The following is a 25407-nucleotide window of genomic DNA, read 5'->3' on the forward strand; positions in this document are numbered from 1 at the left end:
AGGTATATCAAGTAGGCTAGACTGGATGGATGGAGAAGAGTCATATGGAGGGAGACTGGAAAGGGAGGTCCTTTGGGGCTCAGGTGGGAAGAGCTTCCAATGCCAAAGAGAAGAATTTATAGTTAATCTTAGAGGTACTTTTATTGAGATGCTGATTAGCTTCAGGACTCTGGGCAAATCACAGCCAACTGGGGCTCAGTTTCCTCATCTGTAAATTAAGATGGTTGAACTACATGATCTTCCAAGGACCCTTTTAGTTCTAAATTTGTTTGTAGCTAAATGGCCCAATGGATAGAGGTGGAGTTGGGGAATGCTTAGAAGATAGGATTTTAGCTGAGACTTGAAGCAAGTCAGGAAAGTAGGTGGAGATGATGAAGGGGACCAGGCATGGGGATCAGGCAGAGAAAATACCCAGAGGTGAGAGATAGAGTGTCTTGTGGGATAGTGTCACTGGATCAAAGAGAATATGTTGGAGTGTAAGAAGACTAGAAAGGTAGGAGGAGTTGGGTTATAAAGGGCTTTGAATGCCTAACAGAGAAGTTTGTATTTACTCTTGGAGGCAATAGGGAGCTATTGAGTGGGGTGGGGGGCTAGTGTGACATTGTTAGACTTGTGTTTTAAGGATGGATGGACTGGAATGAGAAGAGACTTGAGGCAGGCAGCCCCCCCCCCCAGCTATTATAATAGTACAGGTATGAGGTGACAAAGATCTATACTAGGGTGGGAGTGGTATACCAAGAGAGAAGGGTATGTTTTAGAGAGATGCTATAGAGGGGAACTTGACAAGAGAAGCTGCATAGGTGAAAATAACAAGAGATACTGCAGAAGTGAAAATGACAAGAGATGCTGAAGAGGTGAAAATGGCAAGAGATACTGTAGAAGTGAAAATGACAAGAGATACTGAAGAAGTGAAAATGACATGAGATGCTGAAGAGGTAAAAATGACAAGAGATGCTAGAGAGGTGAACTTGACAAGAGATGCTGCATGGATGAAAATGACAAGAGGTGAGAGAGATAAAATCTGCCAGAGATGATACAGCAATGAAATGTGCCAGAGATGCAATAGAGATGAGATTGATCAGAGATGCTATAGAAGTGAACTCAACAAGAGATGGAAGTGAAATTGACAGGCCTTGGCAACAGCTAGACTGGGGGGAGGGGAGGGAGGGAGAGAGTGAGGAATCCACCCTAGAATACCAGCCTGAGGGAGTGGGAGGAGGGTGATGCCCTTTGCAATAATGGGGAAGTTGGAATACTGTGTTAGGTCCTCAGTGCCATGGTTTGAGAAGATTATTTATAAGCTGAGGAGCTCCAAGGAGGGTGATCAAAAAGGAGAAGGACCTTGGGTCCATTTCCTATGATGAGTGGTTGAAGGAATGGGGAGGAGAAGCCTTGTGGAGATATGACAGCCTCTTCAAGTATGTCAATAGCTTGTAGAAGGGGGATCAGGCTTGGTCTGTTGGACAGAATTGGGAATCAATGAGTGCAAATTGGAAAGTGGCAGATTCAGCTTGATAAAAGGAAAATTGTCCTGGTTGTGACAGCTGCCTTTCAATACCAAGTTTAAGAAAAAGCTGAATGGCATGTGCCAGGGGGATTGTGGGGTGAGGTTGGGGTGGGGTTTCAGATGTGGGTTAGACCTTTGGGGTTCTGGGACTATTGGGTTTCCCTCTCTCTCCCCTGGGCCAGGCATAGTGTCTGACACATAGTAGGCTTTTCATAAAAGGCCAGTGCTCCTTACTTCATGTTATTAACAAGTCTGTCTGTCTCCTGCCATGAGTAACTCCACTGGGGGCTGGGGGTGGGATGGGGAAGCAGATGGGAGAGGAGAGAGAGCATCACATGACTCCATTCGTCAAGAAGCCCATTGGCCTGCTTGCTGGTAGATACATAGCACCTACCTTCTGGGGCCTCCCTACATCCAAGGGCATCACTTGGCTTCCACCTGCTATCAGGAGCTCTGGAATGCCAATGGATTGGGGAAGCGGGGAATAGACAGTTCTCCGCCCCCCTCTCTCTTTCTCCCTCTCCTCTCTCTCTCCCCTCTTCTCTGTCTCTCTCTCCTCTCCTCTTCCTCTCTCCCTCCCTCCCTCTCTCATCTCCTCTTCTCTTCTCTTCTCTCTCTCTGTCTCTCAGATCCTTTGTTCCAGCCCAAGATACTTAAAGAGCCCTCTTGTCCCCGGGGATGAGGACACAGATACGGGCCAGGCTCCTGAGCCCTGGGCTTGCGTTCTTAGCTCTTGTACCTGGATCATGTCTTTGCATCTGTGTTCAGAGAGACCCATTGCCCATCCTATGAGATTTCATTTTCCCATCTTTATAAAGGGAGTGGGAACAAGTTGTCCCTAAGCGTAGTAATGGAACCGCTTAACGAGAGCCCTTAAGTCTGGAGGGCTGGAAGAGCTCTCAGAGGGACAACAATAGCCCCTCTGGCCTAGGGTGGCACGCTGAAGGCCACTCCCTCCGGGGCCCCTCCCAGACTCCCAGGAGCCACCTGACCAGAAGGGAGACTTTCCTGAAGGGGACGAGTCCTTGTGGAGCTGGTGGGGGTGCCCGGGATGGGCTTCTCCAGCTGCTCTTGGGTGGGCCAAGGCGTCTCCCACGCCAGAGAGCCCAGCCACCCGCCTTCCTCTCACTCTCTGCTCCAACCTCCTCTGCCTTGGCCCCAGCCCAGCCTCCCCTCCACCTCCACACAGGAGCAGGGAGCAGGGTCAGAGCCTCTGCCAGTGTTCCTGGATGGGTCGGCCCAGCCTCCCCTCCACCTCCTGGCAAACTTCAGGAGCGACCTGCTCCCCTGTGTGTGACATCTCCTCCATTAGAAATGGACCCTCGCCTTTGGCCCCTGAACCCTAACTCTCGGCGTAGGCAGCATTCATCATGCTCATTCATTCACTAATGATTTATCCTTCCTTTCATCCCTTCCTCTTTGGCGCTACATCCTGTCCTCAGCCTCAGACCCTTCCTAGCTGTGAGACCCTGGACGAGTCCCCTCTCCCTGCTTCCTCAGTTTCCTCAGATGTCAGATGGGCTCCACCCTAGTACCAAAGAAAGGCAGAGGCAGCGTGCGGACAGCAAGGCATCCGCACGTTATACAAATCAGTATAACTAGCACAAGTTAAATGCCAGATAAATAGATAATCAACAGAGGAGGCACGACATGGAAGAAACATCACCTTCGGCCTTCGACTCATCGGCCTAGGCACGGTCATTGAATTGGGGGAGCGGATGAGATCCCCAAACGGGCCTCAGTTCTCTGACCCTTCCTACCAGTGTGAACGCCGGCCCAGCCGAGCCTCGGTTTCCCCATCTGTAAAATGAGAGGGTCGGACTAGACGGGCCCCTTCCAGCTCTGGATCTCCGCTGGTGTGAGGCCGGGGAAGGGTTAACGTGGCTCTTCCCTTTGACTTCTGGCTCGGGGTGGGGGGGCTGCAGGTAGGAATGTGCCCCCCCCCCCCGGCGCCCGCACCTGCAGGGTCCGAGCCGGATAGTTTACATTTTTGAACCTGGAGCTGAGGCGGGAGGTGTAAACAGGAAACCAGATCCCCTGTGCGGAGCCCCCGCGAGCCCCTTCCCCTGGGCTTTCACCCACTACAAAGAGCTTCCTCCTCACCTGTTCCGAGTGACCCGGAGACGGCAAGAATCTGCCTCCCAGGTTAGGCTCCGGCCCTTTCAGGGTGGTCCTGCTGGGGGGGGGGGGGCGAGGGACAGCCCCAAGCTGTGGGCATGCTGGGAAAAGGGCTTGGAGCAGGGGGGCCGCCGCCAGCTCAAACGGAGGCTCAGTGGCCAAAGGCTGGACCTGGGGCTGCCCCGCAGGTGGGGAGCGTGGAGGGGAGCCCCGAGGCCCAGGCCGGCCCACGTTCTCGCCCTCACTGGACCTTCCTCCCGGCATGATCCTGACAGCAGTCGCTGGCCGTGGTCGGCCTCCTCCCACCCCTGACGACGCGGGCGCTAAGGGTGGGGAAACCGAGGCAGACGGGGCCCAAGCAGAGGCCCGGGTCACCCGGGAGGGTGCGGGGACGGTAGAAGCCGGGTCCGGGCCAGACCCCGCCGCAGGGCCCTCCCCAGCCCCCTCCCACTGCCTGAGCTGGCGGGCAGATTCCTGGGGCTCCCCCACAACTCCCCTGCCGGCCCCGGAGGCCTCCTGACAGCTGACCAGAGCCTTCTGGCTGGGCCCCTGGCCAGGTGCGACAGGAATGTGCGAGGGTCACTTGAAGAGAAACCAAACAAAATAAAGCGCGCTAAGCTGGCGAGCCAGGAAGGCTTTCCCAGGATCTCCCCAGCCAGGTGCACGGGGGAGGGGGCGGCCGGGGGCTCCGTGTGCCCACGCGGGTGCCAGTGCGTGTGCGGGGACGGGCCTCGCGGAGGGTCCCACACCGAGAGCCGGCCGGAGGTCCGGTCGCAGGCGCCCCCGTGGCTGCCGTCCACTTGGAAAACCATCACTGAGCACTGAGTCTGTTGAGCACTTCCTGGCTCCATTCCAGTCTTCCCCGGCCTTTACCTTCGGCCTGAGGGCCGGGCATGGGGGAGATGGAGGCCAGGCTCACCCGGCCAGGAGCAGTCTGAGGCCAGACTTGAACCCAGGACCGCCCGTCTCAGTCTGGGGCTGAATCCGCCGCGCTGCCCCACAAGGCTCCGGCTCGGACATCCGGGATCCAGCCCAGCCCTCTGGGAAACAAGGCTGGGGAGAGGCTGGTCCCACGCAGACCCTCGACCCGGAGGGAGCCCGGGGGCCGCGCAGGCTGGGAGGCTCCTGGAGGCCAACACGGGCACCTGCTCGTCCGGGAGGGGAGCCGAAATCCTCCGACGCCCCAGGAGAAGAGGCCGAAAGTACGTCAGGGGGAGCCTGAGGTGCTCTCGGGACCTCCCGTGGCCAGTCTGGGACGAAGGATCCCAGGAGAGGGAGGGGAGCTTCTGGGGGAAGAAGAGATGGGCCGGCCCGGCTTCACAAGCTCTCTGGGACGAAGGATCCCAGGAGAGGGAGGGGAGCTTCTGGGGGAAGAAGAGATGGGCCGGCCCGGCTTCACAAGCTCTCCCTTCGCTCCCCTCTCGGGGCGGGGGAGGGGGTCCCCATCCTCTCCTCCGCCCCCTCGGAGGACTCCAATAGTCCTGGCTCCCGGCTCCTGCCTCCTCCATGTCTCATGCCACCTCCAGAACAATTTCTCTCCTCGGTGCTCCCCTGCTGTCTCCAGGGAAAGGTCAAGTCCCCTTTCCTGACCTTCGAGGCCACAGACCTGCTGGACCATCTTTTCTGTCTCCTCCACTCTCTTCCTTTCTCTCTCTCTCCCCTTCCTTCCATCTTGGAATCAATACTGTGGATTGGTTCCAAGGCAGAAGAGAGGTCAGGGCTAGGCCATGGGGGTGACATGACTGGCCCAGGGTCACCCAGCTGGGAAGTGTCTGGGGCCAGATTGGAACCCAGGACCTCCTATCTCTAGACTTGGCTCTTAGTCCACTGAGTTACCCAGCTGCCCCCACACATAATTTCTTATATTTCAGCAGCTTCTTTTCCTCTCACTCTTTGTCTATTGAATTCCTATCTTTAAGCCCAATGGACACTTCTTCCATGAAGCCTTCCCTGATTCCACTCCTTCTCCGATAGTCATGAACAACTTTCTTGGAGACAACTAAGCGGCTCAGAGGATAGTCAGGCCTGGAGACGGAGCCCCAGGCACTTCCCAGCTGGGCGACCCTGGGCCAGTCACGTCACCCCCATGGCCTAGCCCTGACCTCTCTTCTGCCTTGTTACCGACACACAGTATTGACTCTAAGACGGACAGTGAGGAGTTAAAACTGGCCGTCTTTCTCTCCACTTCTTACACCTCGGATGCTCACCGAGGGGTGGCCGGGGAGGGGTCCCACAGAGGAGAAGCCGGGCAGGGTGGCCACAGAAGCCCCCTGGGGGCACAGACCCTCTGCAGGGGCCTGGCGGGGGAGAAGGTGCCGGGTAAATGCTTGGCTGCCCAGACTAGCTAGAGGGATGGGGAGACTTCCAGTCCCACCGCTCAGCCTCTCCTTCCTCTACAACTGAGGTTGGGTCACAGGGCCTCTGAGGTGCCTTCCTTCCAGTTCCGTGCCTCAGTTTCCCCCTTTGTAAAACAAGGGCCTGGCCTCAAAGGCCGCCAGGCTCCCCTCTATTTCTGCGCCTGAGATCCTCTGCCTTTGGACTTGGCTCTCCCTTGGTACGGCGCCCCTCTGCCTCAGTTTCCCCACCGGCCAAATGGGGACGGGGTCTCTGGCCAAGCAGGGAGGCCTTTGAAAATGAAGAAAACCCGGCATCCTCTTGAAAGCCGGCCCGAGGCCAGGCCCAGCACTGGGGAGGGGGAGGGGAGGGGGCTGGCCGGCTCCGGGGGGCCAGGCTGCAGGGGGTGGAACGCAGCCCAGCCAGTGTGCCAGGTGGCGTTGGTGCTTCTGATGGCTCCAAATGGGTTTGCTGTTCCAATCGGTGCCCTCCGGGGGGTTCTGTGGGCAAACTCCAAGAAAGCAGCGGGCGGGAACGCGGCAGATTTCTGATGGCAAAAATAGCCCGCTTTGCCGTTCCGCGAGGCAGAAAAGCGAGCCTCCCACCGAGGGCGGGGGTAAGCAGGGGCCGCGGCCAGCCCGAGGGTCTCACTTCCCCGGCGACCCTCGCCCACCGCAGTCCAGCGCCCTTAAAGGCTTCGCCCAGCTCGGCATCTCTTCAAATCGCAACCTCTACTCTTTCCTAGCTGGTCGGGCTAACTCTCTGGGACTCAGTTTCCTCATCTGTAAAATGAGGGGGCTGGGCAGAAGATGGCGGCGGGGAAGGGGGAGCTCGCTTCCCTCCCCCTCGGACGCTTTTTTTTTGCAAGCGAGGTGTTCCGCAGATGGGGGGGAGGGGCAGGCGAGGTGTCAGGGGAAGGCCAAAGGGCATGCGCAAGCGGAAGAGCCCTGGCAGGCAGGAAGCCGCCCCCTCCTCTGAGCCTGGGAACCTGCCGCTGGGCCTCCCCCCCACGAGGCAGCAGCTGTGCAGGTATGGCTTTAGAGATGCTGCTGCGAACACTCCCTCACGAGTCGGCCCGCCCAGCCAGCGTCGCTGTCTGTCTCTTTTGCCCTTCGGTTCTTTTTCAATCATGCCTGACTCTCGGCTCTGCAGTGCCGCGCCAGGTCCTCCTCCAGCCCATTTTACAGATGAGAAAACGGAGGCCATCGAGGTGAAGTGACTTGACCAGGGTCAGACAGCTAGGAAGTCTCCAAGGCCGGATTTGCCTCGAGCCTAGCACCGGCCCCCAGCTGGCCCTCGGAGTGGAAGACCAGTGTGGAAACATCGCCGATGCTCGTGTCTCACACACCAGGCTGGTCCTTAGAGCTATTCTATGGAAGGCGCAAGCGTCGCCGTCTTTACTCCCCCCCCCCCTACATTTTAAGTAACACTATGATTGTGCCCATTATATGGACCAGGACACTGAGGCTCAGGGAGCATAGTAGGGCAGGGCTCTACCCCCTCTCTGACCTTAATGTTCCCGGGGTTTTCTTGGGCGGCCACAAGGCCCTTTGGCTGTGCCATTGCCCCGGCTCCGCACGAGCCTCCAGAGACCTCCGTGCCCCGCCTACCCTCGGCCAGGTCTGAGTAATAACTGGCCTTTATAAGGCTTTTCACCGACAACTTTGAGGAATCTCACGGCGGCGGCATTTCTACTGACGTTTAACAAACTGGGAAACTGAGGCAGAGAATGTGGAGCCACTTGCCGCGGGTCTGTGGTCAGGTCCCTCCCCCGCCCCACGTCACCTCGCTTCCCCCAATCTTTCACTAGGCGGGCTGGAGAGACCCGCCCAGCCTCCTCTCTGCAGCCGCAGATCACGCTCTGGACCGTCTGCCCCTCCGTAGAGTAAACCTGACAGGGCCAAGGCCGGAAGCGTCCCGAAGCACCCGGGCCAAATCCCTCATTTGCAGATCGGGAAACTGAGGCCCATGGCTAGGAAGTGAAGCGTCCAGGGTCCCTGGGGGCATCGGGGCTCCCCGCCGCGGCGGCGGTCCTCCCTCCCAGGCTCCGGGCTGGGGGACAAAAGCTGCCTTTTTCACTGTGGCCACATTTCAGCCTCACCAAATCAGCTAATTATTGACAGTTGGTGAAGAGGAGATTTCACTTTTCCCTCCTGTTAAACTGCGCCTAATTAGTAATTACTGGTTCCCCGTCACCGCGGCTCCTCGCTCACCCGCCCGCCGCCGCTCCGCCGGCACTAATCCCGCTCACAGCGCCTCATTAACCTTCTCCGCTTCTCCCGTAGCCTGCCAACACGGGGAAGACGAAAACAGATTGTCAAACAATGGTTCAGCCTTGTATCTGCACTCGGGGCTCGGCGGCCCCAGAGCTCCCGGGGGAAGAGGGGGGGAGCAGAGCCGGGGATGGGGGGACGGAGGGAGGGAGGGAGAGAGAGAGGAGGAGGGGGAGAGAGGGAGGGAGAGAAGGAAGGAGGGGAGAGGGAGGAGGAGGATAGAGTGAGGGAGAGAGAGAAAGAGGAAAGGAGGAGGAAAGAGAGAGAGAGGAGGGGGAGAGGGAGAGGAAGGGAGGAGGAAAGAGAGAGGGGGGAGAGAGGGAGGGAGACAGAGATAGAGGGAGAGAGAGAGGAGGAGGAGGGGGAGAGGGAGAGAGGGAGGGAGAGAAGGAAGGAGGGGAGAGGGAGGAGGAGGATAGAGTGAGGGAGAGAGAGAAAGAGGAAAGGAGGAGGAAAGAGAGAGAGAGGAGGGGGGAGAGGGAGAGAGGGAGGGAGAGAAGGAAGGAGGGAAGGAGAAAGAGGGAGACAGAGATAGAGGGAGAGAGAGAGGAGGAGGAGGAGGGGGAGAGAGGGAGGGAGAGAGAGAGGAGGGGGATAGAGTGAGGGAGGGAGAGAGAGAGGAGGAGGAGGAGGAGGGGGGAGAGAGGGAGGGAGAGAAGAAGGGAGGGAAGGAGAAAGAGGGAGACAGAGAGAGGGAGGGAGAGAATGAGGAAAGGAGGGAGAGAAAAAGAGAGAGAGGGAGAGAGGTGGAGAAAGCTAGTTAGTAACAGACAAAATGGTGAAGGAAGAGAAAACTGAAAGGGAGATAAGAAAGGACAGGGAAGAGATGAAAAGACAGAGGGACTGAACCAGACATATAGAAGGTCCGGCAGACCCAAGCATGCCTCAATCTGGGGTTCTATGAGGAGTGGCCAGAAGTGGGGCCCTGGACTAGGGCAAGGCCAGAGAGAGGAAGCTTCCAAGTGTTTGATGGTGGGGAAGGGTCGCTCCCTTTCCTGTTCTCTGAGAGGGGCTGGGAGCTTGGCTCGGGTGTGGGGGCAGCTCTGCCATCTCTGGTGTTACTCATCAAAGCCCCCAAACCGGTCCTGCTCCTTGTCCCATGTTATGACAGTTCTGTGCCCCCTGCCCAGTACAGCCACTCCTTGCCGGGGAGGGATCCCCTTTCTGTCTGTGGCCTCAGTAGCCTCCCTTCCTGCCTCACATTCCTATCCTGTCATTTGACCTGAAGAAAAATAGCTCTGTGTGTGTGTGTGTGTGTGTGCGCGTGTGCTCTTGGGCATCTGGGATGGAGTCTTCACTTGTGGACGTCCATCTGTGGGCACTTTCCATGGGAGCATCACTGGGTCCTTTCTGCCTTTCCAGAGGGCACAAAGGGACCACCTCCATCCCTGCGTGGGGACTCCTTTCTGCGGCCTCCATTTAAGGAGCCGGTTCTCAAGGCTGGCCTCCTCTTCTGTCCTTGCTGCTCCCGCCCCCCTCCCCCCCCCCCCCCCACCCGCCCCAAGCCCTAAGAGGACGCTGGAAGAGCCACTATTTCCAGGCCTGCAGATCCCAGGACATTGGCTGGGGGTGGGCAGAGCCCCATTCTACAGCTCTGGAGCTTTGGGGAACTTGGCAGTCCCACCCGAGGGAGCCAGGAAAGGAGCTGAGACTGCCTTGAAAGGCCAGTAAGCCCCCGTTGTGTCTCCAGAAGGCCTCCCTGGACTGAGACATCCTTAAGCAGAGGGAGACTCGGTCTCATGAACACTTGGGAGCTGCTGTTCCTGTCTCGCCTCCTTTTTCCTCAGCCTAGCTGAGTGCAGTGAGCAGAGGGCTGCTGGGTCCCGTCCCGGCCCCTCAGAGCTCCTGGGGCACAGAAGTCAGCCTGGCAACCCATCGGTGCTGTGAGATGAGCACATGGCTCACTGGCCTCTGCCTGGGGAGGGTGTCTTCTGGGAAAGGCCGACCCTGCCAGATCCCTGAGCCAAAGCCTCTGGGAGGGATTCGGGCCTCATGCTGCCCGCTGCCTCCTCTCCTAGCCACGGCTCCCTGAGGGCAAAGACTTCTGTTTCTGTCTCTGCAGATCCAGGTCTAGTGGTTCGGTAGGTTTTCAGGCACATCTGACTCTTCGAGACGCTATTTGGGATTGTCTTTGCAGAGGGACCAGAGTGCTTGGCCATCTCCTTCTCCAGCTCATTTTACAAATGAGGAAACTGAGGACAACAGGGTTAAGTGACTTGCCCAAGGTCACATGACTAATAAATGACCAAGATTGGATTTGAACTTCGGTCTTCCTGACTCCAGGCTCAGAGCTCTATCCACTGTGCCACTTAACTACTGTAAGAGTATGGAAAGCATCCTCTCTGGCTCTGGGGTTAAAGGATCTGGGTTCAGATCCTTCCTCTGATGCTTATTACCTGTGTGACCTTGGGCAAGTCATTTAACTTCCCTGGACCTCAGTTTTCTCATCTGTAAAATGACCAAATGGCTTCTGAGGTCCTTACTAGTTCTAGATCTGTGATCCATGATCCTAAGTCATTTTATCTCTCTAGGTCTCAGTTTCCCCAACTGTAAAATGACCAGATGGCTTCTGGTTTCATTCTAGACCTACAATCCTATGATCCTATATAAAGCCCTTCCATCCTAGACCAGGCTCCTCCAACCCTGAAACTCCTTCCATGTTGGAGAATTGAATTTGGAGTAGGAAGAGACCTGGGTTCAAATGCTGCTTCTCAACTTCTGTTAAACAATTGATTTTATTATTTTATTAAAGATGGTGATTGTTAATTATTTTAAACTAAAATGTCATTATTAATTTATTAAATTTTATTAACTAATAACTAGTGACCCCGGATAACTAATTTCTCTGTGCCTTAGCTTCCTCATCTAAGAAAGGGGGGTAACAATATCACTAGTAACTATCTCATAGGGTTCCTAAAATACATGTACATGTCCTAGCAGGGTCCCTTAAAGGCCAGCTCAATCTCTGCTCATTTTTAAAGCCAGGGGGCTTAGCTTAACGTCACTGCTGGAAGTGGTGAGTCTGGAGATGATAAGACCTGAGTTTGAATCTTGCCTCCGACACCTAATAGCTGGGCAACTTACTTCACCTCTGAGCCTCAGTCTCTTCATCTGTGAAATGTGCCAGAGGATCATAGAATCAGTACTGAAAGGTCTTTGAATCCAGTGCCCTCATGTTACAGATGAAGATGGGAGGCAGGAGAAATCAGGGGACTTGTCTAGGGTCACACAGCTTGAGTCTGAGGTAGGAGTTGAACCCAGGACTTTTTGATCCAATTCTACTGTTCTCTCCACTAAGAGCAATGCCTTCACCAGATCCTTGCAAGGATCCAGCAAAAACAAATACAGGTAAAGTGCTTTGCTAACCGGGAATCACTACAGAAGTGTCGGGGACGGTGATGGCCCGGGGACTATTCCTGGAGCCTCCCGTCCCTCCCAAGGCCCTTTCAGACCCTCCTCTTTCCTCAAGGCTCAGCTGCACATACGGCCTTGTTTCCTGGGGAGCCTCCCCGGCCCACCCTTTTCTGGGGGCCACCCAAGCACCTCGGCTCCTCTGGGAGCTCTCCTTCTGAGCTCTCCCCCTCAGCGTCCCTTGCTCCCGGGATCAGGATGTAGCAGAAATAGGGCAGTGCCTTTTGGAAGGGGAAGATGAGTTTGTTTTGTCTTTCTTTTGTTCTTTGTTTCGAAAAGCTCCGACCTTCTGTCTTAGGGACAATTCTACCCGGGTAAGATGACTTGCACAGGGTCACACAGCTAGGAAGTGTCGGAGGTCGCATCTGAACCCAGACCCACCAGCTGCCCCTGAGCTGCATTTCTTGTCTCTCCCCGAAACCGCGGCACAAAACTGAGCTGAGACGGCGCCTAATCCATGCTGGTCAGGGCTGGAGGGATAGAGCCATGGCACAGTAGAGACACGTGAGCACACACGGCACAGTGTGGTGGGGCAGCCTGAAGGTCAGGATTCCCCTCCTGCCTCTGCTTTCAGCCCTGGAGCCTCCCTCCTCCCTGCTGGCTCCTCTCTCCCATCCCCCAGGTCTGCCACCATTCTGTCCGTCCCGCCCCACTTCCCTGCTCCATTTGCTGCAGTTCCCCCCCACTGGAATGGAAGCTCCTTGGGGGCAGGGCCTGCTCTCTTTTGGCTCGTGCCCGTGTCTCAGAGCCTGGCACGGCTCCTGGCCCGCAGTGGCTGGCACCGCTTGGGGGTCGGGGCCATCTTGCAGAATTCCCCGTGGATGGTGAAGTCCTCTCTGTGGATGACATTAGACCAACTCTCTCCAGCCTAGAGCCTTCTCCAAGGAGTCTGGCCTCATGAAGCACACGGGACAGAGAAGAATGCCCACTGCCCAGATTGCAACACGCACGTCGGGGGCACCTACTAGGGCTCGCCCACCATTACGTGCATTGGGGCAGACGGCACAGACGGCTCAAACGAAGGAAAGTGCCCCGGCTTCTTCCCTCTTTCCAGTTCGACTGCCTCACCGACGACGCTCTACAGAAGCAGTCCGACGAGCGGCACAGAGGGCGATGGAAAGGTACAAGGTGGGAACCAACAAACAACTGAGGAGGAGCAGGAAAAAGTGTCAGGCAGGAATTCTGTGCCAGGAAGGGAATAGGAGCTGGCCACGTGGCAGGGCCAGGTAAAGGGACAGAACGGTCCAGAGGAATCATGGCAGCACCCTGGGGGGATCCTTTGGGGCCACCATGGACAGCCAGGTGGCGATCCACAAATCCCTGCGAGCACGGGGCCGCCGAGTGCTGGCTGACTTTGAACAACCTCTCTGCGACAGCCAGGGTGCGCAATGCTGGTGGTACCACTTCTGCTTTAGAGGGTTTGAAGGGAGGCCTGGACAGCTATAGAACCCCCCCCCCCCGCCAGAAGGAAACTCAGCCATCCTCTAGCCTACCCCACACATGAACAAGAAACCCAACACGCCCCCCCCCCCCCCCAATGACCATTCAGCCCTTTTAGGGAGGGGAATTTGCTACCTCCTGGGGCAGCTGTCACTACTAAAGGAAATAAGGCAGTGCTGTGGTTTGTACGCCATCATGATGAGCAAAGCCGGAGAAGCTGGGGGAGGAATTGGTATCATATAGTGGGGGAAAAGCTGGATTTGGAGCCAGAAAGACATAGGTTCAAATCCTGCCTCAGACACTTGCTGCCCGCGCGGCTCCGAGTAAGCGATTTAACTCAGCCTCCTCATCTATAAAATAGTCTAAACGGCCTTGCGTGGTTCTTCCAGGTCTAGATTTATGATCTGATGACTGCAATGAGTGGGCCAACAAGGGAGGGGGAGATGGATCGTCTCCAGGGAATAGTTTTTTCAAGAGATAGTAGGACAGGGCTCCTAAGGAGGTATGGGATGGCTTTGGCCTTGCCAGAGTAATTTAAGTCCTTACCTTCCATTTTAGAATCAATATTATGTGTTGGTTCCAAGGCAGAAGAACAGTAAGGGATAGGCAATGGGGGTTGTGATTTGCCTAGGGTTATACAACTAGGAAGCAGCTCAGGCCAGATTTGAACCCAGAACCCCCTGTCTCTAGGTCTGGCCATTGAACTATCTAGCTGTCCCCTCTCCATATTAACTTTTGGAAAATGTAAAACCCTTACCTTCCATCTCAGAATCAATACTATGTGTTGGTTCTAAGGCAGAAAAGGGGTAAGGGCTAGGCAATGGGGGTTAAGTGACTTGCCCAGAGTCACACAGCTACGAAGTGTCTGAGGCCAGATTTGAACCTAGAACCTCCTGTCTCTACTGAGCCACCCAGCTGCCCCCTCCATATTGATTTTGGAGCATAGAACAATAGGGAGAGGGAGGGAACCTGAGTAGAAAAAGGAAGAAGGGAACAAAAAGGAAGAAAGGCTGGCTTTCAAGACAACTGAATTGCTGTTAAATGTGTGTCCATAAGAAGAGTCCAGACTGACCCAGATTTTATGCAGATTTATGGATGTGACCTTTAAAGGAGTGAAGAGCAGAGAGAGAGAGAGTGTGGGTTCCTTGATCATTACAGGCATCGGGCCAACCCCAGACAGGAATAGAAAAGTCCTGCTTTGGGAGACAGACCTCCCTAGAGCCCTAAACCCTCTGGAGGCTCTGCTGAAGCAGGTAGCCCGTGTCCAAGTTCCCAAGCTGTTCGGATTGGTCTGAGTTCCCTAGGGTGATCCCCAGTTTGAAGGTCGGCTTCCTTACTGGGGTGCGATGACTGCTCAGGAAGTCATTACCGAGCACCTACCATGTGTCCAGAGCTAGGCTAGCCTACCTGTGAAGCAGGTGGAGAAGGCTCTGTACATGGTGTCGGGTCACAGTCTGGGTGGGGAGGCACAATTCACATATGAAAAAGTGAAACAAAAGAAGGTAAGAAAAAGGAAGAAATAGAAATAATAAAATGCAACAAGAAGGTATGAAAAGGGCCACGTGAGTGCTAGAGCCCCAAAGAGCCTCGGGGAGGGATCAGTGTGAACTGGGGTGATCTGAGAAGCGTTGGGGAGAAGGTACAACTTGAGCTGGGTCTTACAGGTTGGCCAAGCTCGGGAGAGATGGAAGAGACGAGGCAAAACATACATAATTTGGGGAAGAAGAGGTTGAGGCCAGAGGCATGGATGCACAGGGCACTGCAGAAGAGAGTGAGGAGTCTGGTCCAGGGGGGGTAGAGTATCATTACAAACATTTATTAAGTGCCAGGTGTGTGCCAGGCAAAGTGCTTGGGGCTGGGGATCGTTGCTAGTCCTCCATTTCTAAGAGGATCAATGATGTGATCTGGTGATGTCTTTTGACTCATTCATGAACTGGATTTGCGGGAGGCAGAGTTGCCCAAAGGTGTCTGCCTCAGGCCCTCTTCCAGAGTTATCCAAGTCCAGGGGCAGAACAAAGGTCAGGATGACTTGGGATGGCCGAGGAGGCAGTGGATGACCTCAGCATCTTTGACATTTGACCAAGCTCCAAGCGCTCCACAGCATGTTGTTACCCGCCACCATCTGCTGAGGCAGTTTACCAGGGGGTGGTCATTGGGCATACTACAGCTTCTTAGAGCCTCACGTGAGATCTGGGTGAAAGGCAGACATCAAATATGGAGGAGTAGCCCAGAAAGGGACTTGGCAAGCCCTCCCTGAACACCCATACACTCCTGGGGTACTGGGGATACCAATACAATGAATGAAACAATTTCTTGTCGCAAGGAGCTTATGATCTATCAGGGGAGACAAGGAGGAAAATACAAATTATACAAAATGTAAAGAAAATAAATTCAAAGTAGTTAAATACTAAGACGTTGGGGGAGGAGGAGTGCTAGCAGTAAAGACTCTGTAGAAGGGGGTGCTTGGAGGGAAGAAGAAAGAGAAGGATCCTATAGGCAGAAGTGAGAAGGAAGGAGAGGTGGGAGACAGGTAAAAGTATTGAGATGAGGGATGGAGTGGCAGGAGTGACAAACAGCAAGAACAGTATGGTTGGATCCCTGAGAGCAGGAGAGTAAGTAATGTCAAAATAATGAGAAACGGGCCAAATAAGAGCAAGAGACACAGCAAGCTACAGAGAAAGCCTAATTATAATGAAGTCAGTCTCCAGTCTCGTTAGATACTGGTGACTAACCCCCTAATAAAGTCTTGTTAGAGACTAGTCACTAGAGACAGAAGTCATTCCAAGAAAAACCTTACAGGAAAAAGAAAGGGCTCATATCCAGAAAAGAAAGAAATGTGAGCAGGCAACCAAGGAGATATAACAAACAGGAAAAATACAAGAGAGTTAAAAAAGCAGCTATTTGAAAAGGTAAACACTGCAGCAATTCTGACAAAACCTGTAAAAATGGGCACGAGATGACTGCAAGACCCTCCAAAATGGTTCCAAAGAATGAATTTAAAAATTCAAGAGGGGCAGGGAGGTAGCTCAGTGGATTGAGAGGGAGATCCTGGGTTCAAATCTAGCCTCAGATACCTCTTAGCTGTGTGACCCTGGGCAAGTCACTTAACCCCCATTGTCTAGCTCTTATTGCTCTTCTTCCTTGGAACCCATACTTAGTATTGATTCTAAGACAAAAGGCAAGGTTTTTTTTTTTTAATTCAAGAAAAAAAATCATAGTGAAAAGAGAGAATTTAGAGCTCTCAAATAAGAAAAAAATTTAATATGTAATAAATAAATGGGTAACTTAGAACAAATGATAGATTTTTTCATTCCAAAACAATAGATTTTTCCAAAAAAAGAGCAAATCAGAGACTCCAAAATTCAGAGACAGAAGAAAGATTGTCAGAACAAAAGACAACACATTCGGAAAAGCCCTGAGATAACTACAAGATAAGTCAAATGGGTATGAATCACAGATTCAAGACAGCTGAAATACTGCACATCAGGAACGTATACAGAAAGCTTCCCGGAAGTATTGAGTACAAAGAAAGAGTACAGCATGAGCAAATCCAGAGAAAGCCGACAAAGGGAAATGATGCATTTAACATATCAAGAAATGTCATAGTCCAACTAGTTTTGACATTAAGCAATAAATATTGCACACAACCAGGAGGAAGTCCTCACACACTAAGCAGAAACGGCATGGATCATGCTTTGGGGTCTCTAGAAATGAAAGAAAACAGGGTCGTGGAGTCCGCTCCAGGGGAGTAGCAAGAGAAGATGGGGGGGGGTGAGGTTTGGGATCTTCTCCTTTAGACAGCAGTGAATCAAGTGAGCCAGCATATGGAAAGGGCTTCGGCAAAATCCGTGTGATGATCGCTGCAGTGGTTATTGTTAGGCAAGGGAGTGACGCCACGAATGCGGGACGTTAGGAAGATTCCTTTTGTGGCACCGGCCCGAACTGGGGCGGAGATGGTGGGAGTCCCACTAGAAGAACAATGGGGCTACAAGAGAAGAAACTCCCAGGAGGCTGGGGTTGAGCCTCGGAGGAGTCGCTGGGCTGAGCTCAAGCCCCGTGAAAATGGCAGAAAAGACTTCGGTGAGAGCAGCAAGGCCGTCCTCGCGCCCAGGAGGACTAGTGAGGGCACCAATGGGTGCCTGAGGGTGATTATTCAGGCACAGACAGAGGAAAGTAGGATCTTGCCATGACAGCTGGTGCGGTTCCTGTAGGCCCTGGAGAAGCATCTTGCTGAAAAGAACAAGCCCACTAGCGCTGCCAGGGGAAAGACTGGGACCCTGCTATCCCTCTCCCCAACGGGGATGTGTGTATGGGCCGAGGTCTGGGACCCCCAGAACAATCGCTTGTGGAGGACGCCAGCGCCAATGGGCGGCTCCCGGGCCCTACCGGGGCCTGTCTAATTAACCGATGGATGAATTAATTAACGATGTGGCTTGTGTTCCCCGCGATGACCTCCATAACTTTGGGTGAGGCTGGGTCAGGCCCAGCAAGCCCAGACTCATTGTGACAAATCCCACCCACTTCTGGGACGTGACACACAGTCCCCACGGCTCAGCCCAGATGGCAAGGGAACCACCTTGTTAGAGAGAATTAATTAGTGTGACGAGCATGAGGGAAAAGACGGTCCCTCCAGATGACTGGCTGGTAGCTATGGTGCCACCCAGCGCAGACAGTCCTAGGAGCACGGCGACACTCAGGCAAGTCGGGGAAGCGGCACACGGAACCTGGGGCTTCCGCGCGGACGAGCCCCCATCCAGGAAGGGGATCTCCCCCGGGAGGGAGGCTCTCGCCCTCCTCCCTCAGTGAGGCGGGGACAAGAGGGAGGGCTCTGAAGGGGAGGCCCAGGAGCCTCGCTCAGACTCCTGGAAGCATTTCCAGCTTGTGGGGAGGGGAACAGGCAAAGGCTCGGAGGGATGTCCCAGAGCGACCCTTCTCCTCAGGCTGCATTGGACAGCAGTGGGCGGGGAGGAAAGAGATGATGGTGGCTAGGTTTGGGCTGTGGCATATCTATACGGTCTGAAATTAGACGTGGCCTGCTTCTGGGACTTGGCAATCGCATGACCTTGGGCAAGTCCCTTCCCGGCTTCCTCACCTGTAGGATGGAGGGGCCAGACTAGAAATCTTCCCAGGCCCCTTTCACTTCTGAATCCCAAGAGCTTGGCTTTCCATCCCCAGGAGCAGGGCCTTTCTCGCCAGCCTCTCTTCTCCAGACCATGGGCTTGCCGAGGAGGACATCCACGTGATGGCTTCCCCTTCAGGTTTCTGCTACAAAGCATGAAGGGATCCTCCACCTATCCCCTCCCCGTCCCCACCTAGCTCCTGGTTATGTCCTTTCCCAAGTGTGGCCACGGAGAGTCCTTATGTAAGCCGTGGCAAAGAGATGATGAGGGAGAAGTCTTGGCCCAAAGCAAGAGGATGCTGAACCATCTAGATGGCACAAAGCTAGAGGGGACAGCTGGCACAGCGAGGGCAGCATCAGGGTCTCAAAAAAGGATCGTCATGGGCCAGAGCACGGAGAGAAATCTAAAAGGAAGAATTCAGGAGGTAGAAATGGGAGCCCTTCACTTGGGTTCCAAAATACCAACCTCACAAACAAAAGATGGGGGAGGCAGGGCCAAGAAAGCAATTAGTCTGAAAATGATCTGGGGAAAGGAAACAAGGGAAGGGAAGGGAAGGGAAGGGAAGGGAAGGGAAGGGAAGGGAAGGGAAGGGAAGGGAAGGGAAGAAAAGGAAAGGGAAGGAAAGGGAAGGGAAGAGAAGGGAAGGGAAGGGAAGGGAGGGCAGGAGAGGGAAGGGAAGGGAAGGGAAGGGAAGGGAAGGGAAGGGAAGGGAAGGGAAGGGAAGGGAAGGGAAGGGAAGGGAAGGGAAGGGAAGAAAAGGAAAGGGAAGGAAAGGGAAGGGAAGAGAAGGGAAGGGAAGGGAAGGGAGGGCAGGAGAGGGAAGGGAAGGGAAGGGAAGGGAAGGGAAGGGAAGGGAAGGGAAGGGAAGGGAAGGGAACGGAAGGGAAGGGAGGGAACGGAAGGGAAGGGAGGGAACGGAAGGGAAGGGAAGGGAACGGAAGGGAAGGGAACGGAAGGGAAGGGAAGGGAAGGGAACGGAAGGGAACGGAAGGGAAGGGAGGAGGGAGAGAAGGAAGGAAGGGATGAAGGAGGGAGGGAAGGAACAAAGGAAGGAAGGAACAAATGAACAAAGGGAAGGAGGGAAGGAGGAAGAGAGAAAGGAAGGAAGGGATGAAAGGGAGGGAGGGAAGGAACAAAGGAAGGAAGGAACAAATGAACAAAGGGAAGGAGGGAAGGAGGAAGGGAGAAAGGAAGGAAGGGATGAAAGGGAGGGAGGGAAGGAAGGAAGAGAGGGAGGGAAGGAGGGAAGAAATGGGGGCATTAGTGGATCACAAACTCAATCTAAGTCAATAGTATGATATAGCTCAACAGAGACAATGCAATATTGTGTTGCGATAGGAGGATTGAGCTTCACGGACAGGGCAGTGATTGTCCTGCCATCCTCTGCACTGGTCAGACCTCCTTTAGGGTGCTGTGTTCAGTTCTGGCTCTAGAAAGCCGGTGGGCAGAGGAGGGCTGGCGGGATAGGACGGGCCTAGAAGTCCAACGGCATATGAGTCTCAGTTGGATTTGTTTAGACTGGAGAAGGCTCAGGGGACGTGTTAGCTAGCTCTAAGTACCTGAGAGCTGCTGTGTGGAAGAAGGATTAGAGCTGTTTTGTTTGGCCCCAGAGAGCGTAACTAGGAGCAGTGGGGTGTGAGGAGGTGGGGAGAGGTGGGGGGGGGGGGGTGTCAGGCTGGACATCTAGGAAGACTTCCTAACGGAGTGGCGCAAAGGCGGAGTGGGCTCCGTCACTTAGGTCCAGGCCTTCAGGAGAGGGCAGGGATGTGGGCAGGGATCCTTCAGTGCAGAACGGACGAGGGGGCCGTGGAGATACCTTTCAACTGAAGTTCCCTGGTTCCAGCCCCTAGATCGGGAGTCAAGAGGTCTGAGAGCGCTTGACTTTGCTACTGGCTTGTTGTGAAAGTTAAGATAAATGGCTAGAAAATGGGGATAATAATTTCTGCCGCTCCAGCTCCTTTGGAAGAGGGAGGTTGTGGATTCTGCAAGACAGTGGCTGCTCTCCGGGCATCCGTTTCCCTGCCTGGAAGGTGAGGGGGTCCATGAGATCCTGAGGGCCGACTGGTGCCCCTCCAGGCTGAGGCCTTGCCGAGGTTTTCACTTAATTAGCGAGCACATCCATCCCTCGGTGAAGCCCCGTCGGAGCTTGGAGGTAGCCCTGGGACTTGAAGTCTGTGCCAGCTGAGCATAAGCTCTGGCAGGTTCCACCACCGTGGAAGGAGCTTCGAGTCGAGTCTGTAAGACTTGACAATTCAGAGATTTCGAGCTGGAAGGGACCTTAGAGATGGATCGCGGTCCTGGAAAGGCATCGGCAGCTTCTGTCTCCTGGCTAGCGAGGAGACCCAGGCTGCCCTGAAGAGACCGAGCCCTGCTCCCCTCTCTGCTCCCCCCAGGGCCGGCTGAGACCAGCGTGGAGGGGCTCCTTAGCGGCTGGGGGCCCTGGGATGAATTTCCAGCCAATCTGGAGACCATTGACGGAGGCCCGGCAGACTTCCCCGGTGCAGGGAGCGCCCACCGTGCCGAATCTTGGCTCTCCCATCCGCAGGCCAGCAGGAGCCTCGACGATGGCTCGTGTACCTGCCCACCAGCCGCCATCGTGCTCGGGAGGCTTGGAGGGAAATGGCATGAATGCTGGGATGCCATTCGGGGGGCCTCCCAGGGTTTCAGAGCCTGCGGCTGGTTACGCTGACACTTGGACTCCCCTGAATAAGACAGGCTCGAAGGCGGCTTCCCGACCAACGACTCAACAGTTCTAGGATTTCAATTCCATTTCATTGCGCACAAGCGTGTATCGTGTCTGACGCTGCACCAGCACACACAGAACGGAACCATCCCTGCCCTCGAGAGGGCCCAGAGCTGGGCTCAGGGGGGTGAGGGCGGGAAGGGGGGTGGGGGGCTCTCTGGTGTGCGCTTTAGCCTTGCCTGTAGATGGCTGTTTTTTAACCCCTTCCCTTCCGCCTTAGAATCCTTCCTGCGTATTGGAGAACCTATGGCACGTGTGCCGGAGCCCGGCACAGAGCACATTTCTCCCATCCCCGGCTCCTCTCCCAGCAGCCCCGCGAGAGCACAGCCTCCCTCCCCTGTCCAGGCGAAGGTGCTCATAAGGGTCCCCGAGTCTTCTCCAGGCTAAACAAATGCGCTCTCCCCCACTGGCCCCTTCTTGTAAGAATGGCTTGTCGTGATTTAGGGGAAACACTCACCTTCTATCTTAGAACCAATAAGACGGATGAGCAGCCAAATAAAACCCAGCCTCCCATTGTAGAGGCCATTCTGTACCTGGATCCAAGACAGAAGAGCCTCGACGGGCTAAGTGACTTGTCCAGGGTCACACAGCGAGGAAGCGGCCAAGGCCAGGACCTCCTCTCTCCCCAGGACCCTCTGCCCACCTGGCCACCTGGCTGCCCCCATAAGAACGTTTTAAATGCATGTCACATGTGTGCTCTCCTGGGGCACTGCTGTTGGCACGTGTATGTCCCCAGAGCCAGGGAAGAGCCCCGGCCAGAGCGGTGGCCCCCACCCCCAACACACACCCATCAGAGAGCCCCGTGGAGCGCGCTCCAGGCCCTGACTCGCCTCCAGGTCACAACCTCTTCTCTAGAGCCTCAACCCCCCCTCCAGAGTATTCCTTCCCCCTTCCCCAGGACTTACTTCTGACATCTGCGGAAAGAGACTGATGGCGAGAGGCAGAGCCAGGCCGAAGGCGGCAAGGCACACGAAGCTTTGCACGGGCAGGAGGAGCCGGGGCCGAGACTGCAGGAGGAATGTCCTGGAGGGGGACACAGGCAGCACATGAGACCCGGGATAGGGCCCAGGAACCCCTCCCGCCTCCCCAGCACCCTCAGGGCTAGAGGAGGGGGTCCAGGGCACCAGCAATGCAAGCACAGGGAAGTGCCACCTGCCTGCCTGCCTGCCTGCGGGCCCCCACTCACTGGAAGAGCTCCCCTGGCCTCAGGGGCCTCATCACTAAGATGAGGGGAGACCCTGGATGGCCTCGATGCTCCTTCTAGCTCTAGACTTGTGGCTCTGTAGACAAGGGTCCTGTCAGGCTGTGTGTGTGAGAGAGCAGAGTACCAGGCCCTGGAGCAATCAAGGAAGGCTCCCTGGAGAGGTGGGCCTGGAGGAAAGAGCAGGGTCTGAGAAGACAGAGAGGAAGTGCTTGGGGGAAGATGCATTCCCAAAAGGGGAATAAGCCTGAGCAAAGGGAAAAGAAAATATATGAGGGACTATAAGACCAAGATGGCAAAAAAATTTTTGCATGGGGGAGGAATGGGAGCTATTCCTACTCCCAAGTGTATTTCTGCTTAGTAGGGCAGCTAGGGGGCACCACGGTGCACAGAGCACAAGGCCTGGAATCCCAAAAGCATGTCTTCTTCCTGAGTTCAAATCCAGCCTCAGAGACTTTCTAGCTGTGTGACACCAGGCAAGTCATTTCAGTCTGTTTGCCTCAGTTTCCTCACTTGAAAAATGAACTAGAGGAGGAAATAGCAAACCACGTCAGCATCTCTGCCAAGAAAACTGCAAATGGGAGCATGGAGAGTTGGATTTGACTGAACAAATTACACACTAGTAGCACGCTCTGTATCTATTATGCATTGATTTACATGGTTGTTGATGATTCTCCCAAATACAATTTAAGTTACTTGAGGGCAAGGACTATTTCTCCCTCCTCTCCTACTTCTCCCCTCTCGTCCCCATCCTTCCTTCCTTCTTTCCTTCCTTCCCTCTTTCTTTCCTTCCTTACTTCCTACCTTCTTTCCTTTTTCCTATTTCCTTCCTTCCCTCTTCCTTTCTTCCTACTTCCTTCTTTCCTTTTTTCCTTACCTCTTTTCTTCTCTTCTTCCCTTTCTTCCTTCTTTCCTTCCTTCCCTCTTTCTTTCCTTCCTTACTTCCTACCTTCCTTCCTTTTTCCTACTTCCTTCCTTCCCTCTTCCTTTCTTCCTACTTCCTTCTTTCCTTTTTTCCTTACCTCTTTTCTTCTCTTCTTCCCTTTCTTCCTACCTTCCTTCCTTACCTCTTTTATTCTTTCCTTCCCTTCCTTCCTTCCTTTTTTGTCTTTGCTTTTTAGCTCCCTGAATGCTTAATAAAATATTTTCTGGCACTTAAAAATTACTACTGGCATCTTTTGTTTTTATGCCATCTACACGTTCCACTTCATCTCTTCCCCCTACCCTTCCCATCCCTTACAATCAGGACTTTTTAAAAAGAAGAAAACACTCAGCAAAGTTCCTGTGACAGAAAATCGGATACTCTACTGTGTTCCATATTCGTGGCCCCCCATCTCTTCAGAGTGGGGAAGATGCCTTCAGGTGCGTGTTAAATGACCAGATGAAGATCTGAAGGGGGGAAGAAAGGCAGAGGAAAAGGAAGGCTGGGCCAGCCTGAGGCCCCTGGCCAGTTCTCACCAACAGAAGAGCTGCACTATCCCCTGGTTTGCTGGCAGGAAGTCTGGGCTGCCCAGAGTGTCGTTCTCTGCTCTCTGTACGGGAAATGGGGCAGGATTGCATCCTTGCACAGAAACAGGGCCAGTGTCTGCCCCTTGCTCTGCTGCTTCCTGTGCTTCTGCCTTCCCTTTTCCCCAGGAAGGCCAGGGCAGATTCTCCCTATCCACTGGCTCACCCATCTGCCTCCCGGCTCCCTGAAGAGACTCTCAGCCCAGCCTTCCCTGATGTCCTCCTCCTAATGCAGTCCTGGCATGGCTGTTTGGATGAGGCCTCCTTTGTAATTACAGCCCTGCTGGGGGCCCAATAGTCACCTGGGAAAGCTCCAAGTCTACCCAACGCACCTCCCTTCAAGCTCAGAGGTGCAACTTCCAGGCCATCCTCCCAACGGGGGCGGCTCCCATTACAATGGCTAAAACAACCTCATTAGGGTGAGTTAGGCTTTGGCTGGAGCGGATTTAAGTGAAAAAACCACCCAACACCCTTAATTAACGCACACGGTGCCAGGTCTTAATTGGGCCTGGGCTTCTAGAAATCTGTAAAAGTCGGTGAAAGCGCCTCTCCACCAAGGGGGTCCCGTCTTGGGCTGGGGCTCCAGGCTCTGGGGGGCTCTGGGGCTGCTCCCTCCCTTCTCCCAGACGGTCGCCCCAGACCCTGGGCCAAACCAGTCATCGCGCTCGGCTCCGAGTTCTGCCCCTGAACCCTACAGCCACGTGGCATGACCTGCTGCTCTTTGTCCTTTCCTTTCAGGGCTCTGTGCTCTGCGTGATGGGAGATGGGGATGGGCCTGCCGTGGACAGGGACACCATGAGCCGCCCCAGAGAACAGGCACCAGGGAGTGCCTGCCTCCTGCCCTAAGCGCAGCCCCCCCAGAGCCCAGGTCCATCTCTGTCTAGAACAGGATGATTCTGGCCCAGCTCCCCACTGCAGGACATTGGATGGGTCATCGCTGGTCACGGAACCAAGTCCAGGCTTCTCCGATTGGCATCCGGGCTCTTTAGAACCTCCACCTCATCCCCTCGTGTTCTTTTAAAGACCATTGAAGGCTTTTGTTGAACGCTGCCCAAGTTCCTCCCAGGAGTCCTCCGTATAACAAAGATTATTTTAAAATAAGGAAAAGGGACCATTAGCAAAAGCCGTTGAATCCTTGTGATGAGAGATGCGATGGAGAGGTACCCAAGGGCTTCTCAGCTCTGCAGAGGAGTCGGGGAGGCATCTTCCCTTTGGATTCATGGTGCTTCTTGCTAATGCTACGAGGCACTTTCCATCGACTTCTGTCCCTTGGCATTGTTGCCGTTAGACAGTCTGTTGTGTTCCTGGCAGTGCCAACTTTGCCCCGGTTCAGGGAGAACTTTCCTGTTTCTCTGTATCCATCGCAGGAATCATCTCTTACAACTCAGCGCTATTCCATTCCACCCATGGGCCCTGCCTGTCGAGCTGTTCCCCAACCTTCTTTATTTTTGCTCCACAATAAGTGCTGCCATAAATATTTTGATGGTAAATGAGGACTTTCTTCTTATCAAAGTCATCCTTGAGATGGAGATTCTCTGGGTCCAAGAAGAGGGACATTTTACTCACTTTACCTGCATCATTCCAAGTTGCTTTCCAAAATGGTGGAATCAATTCACAAATCCACCAACAATGCATTAGCGCCCTCCAACATTGACTGTCCTCATCTTTTGTCTTCTTTGCCAATTTACTGGGTGTGAGGTGCCAACGTTCTCTTGTACTACGTTCCAAAATATCTCCTATGGCCAAACCAGGCA

At 54.5% G+C, this 25407-nt stretch overlaps 1 protein-coding gene across 5 annotated transcripts in view; it reads right to left on the bottom strand.

The window, feature by feature from the left end:
• Window positions 1–25407, bottom strand: part of SFXN5 (sideroflexin 5) — a 189490-nt gene that overhangs the window by 23228 nt on the left and 140855 nt on the right. For all 5 annotated transcript variants that reach the window (XM_056814076.1, XM_056814085.1, XM_056814089.1 and 2 more), the window contains one exon: window positions 21852–21969. In XM_056814076.1, coding sequence (XP_056670054.1) covers window positions 21852–21969 — 118 coding nt within the window. The remainder of the gene's footprint in view (window positions 1–21851; window positions 21970–25407) is intronic.

This window comes from Monodelphis domestica, chromosome 1 (assembly GCF_027887165.1).
Source record: "Monodelphis domestica isolate mMonDom1 chromosome 1, mMonDom1.pri, whole genome shotgun sequence".
Taxonomy (NCBI): domain Eukaryota; kingdom Metazoa; phylum Chordata; class Mammalia; order Didelphimorphia; family Didelphidae; genus Monodelphis; species Monodelphis domestica.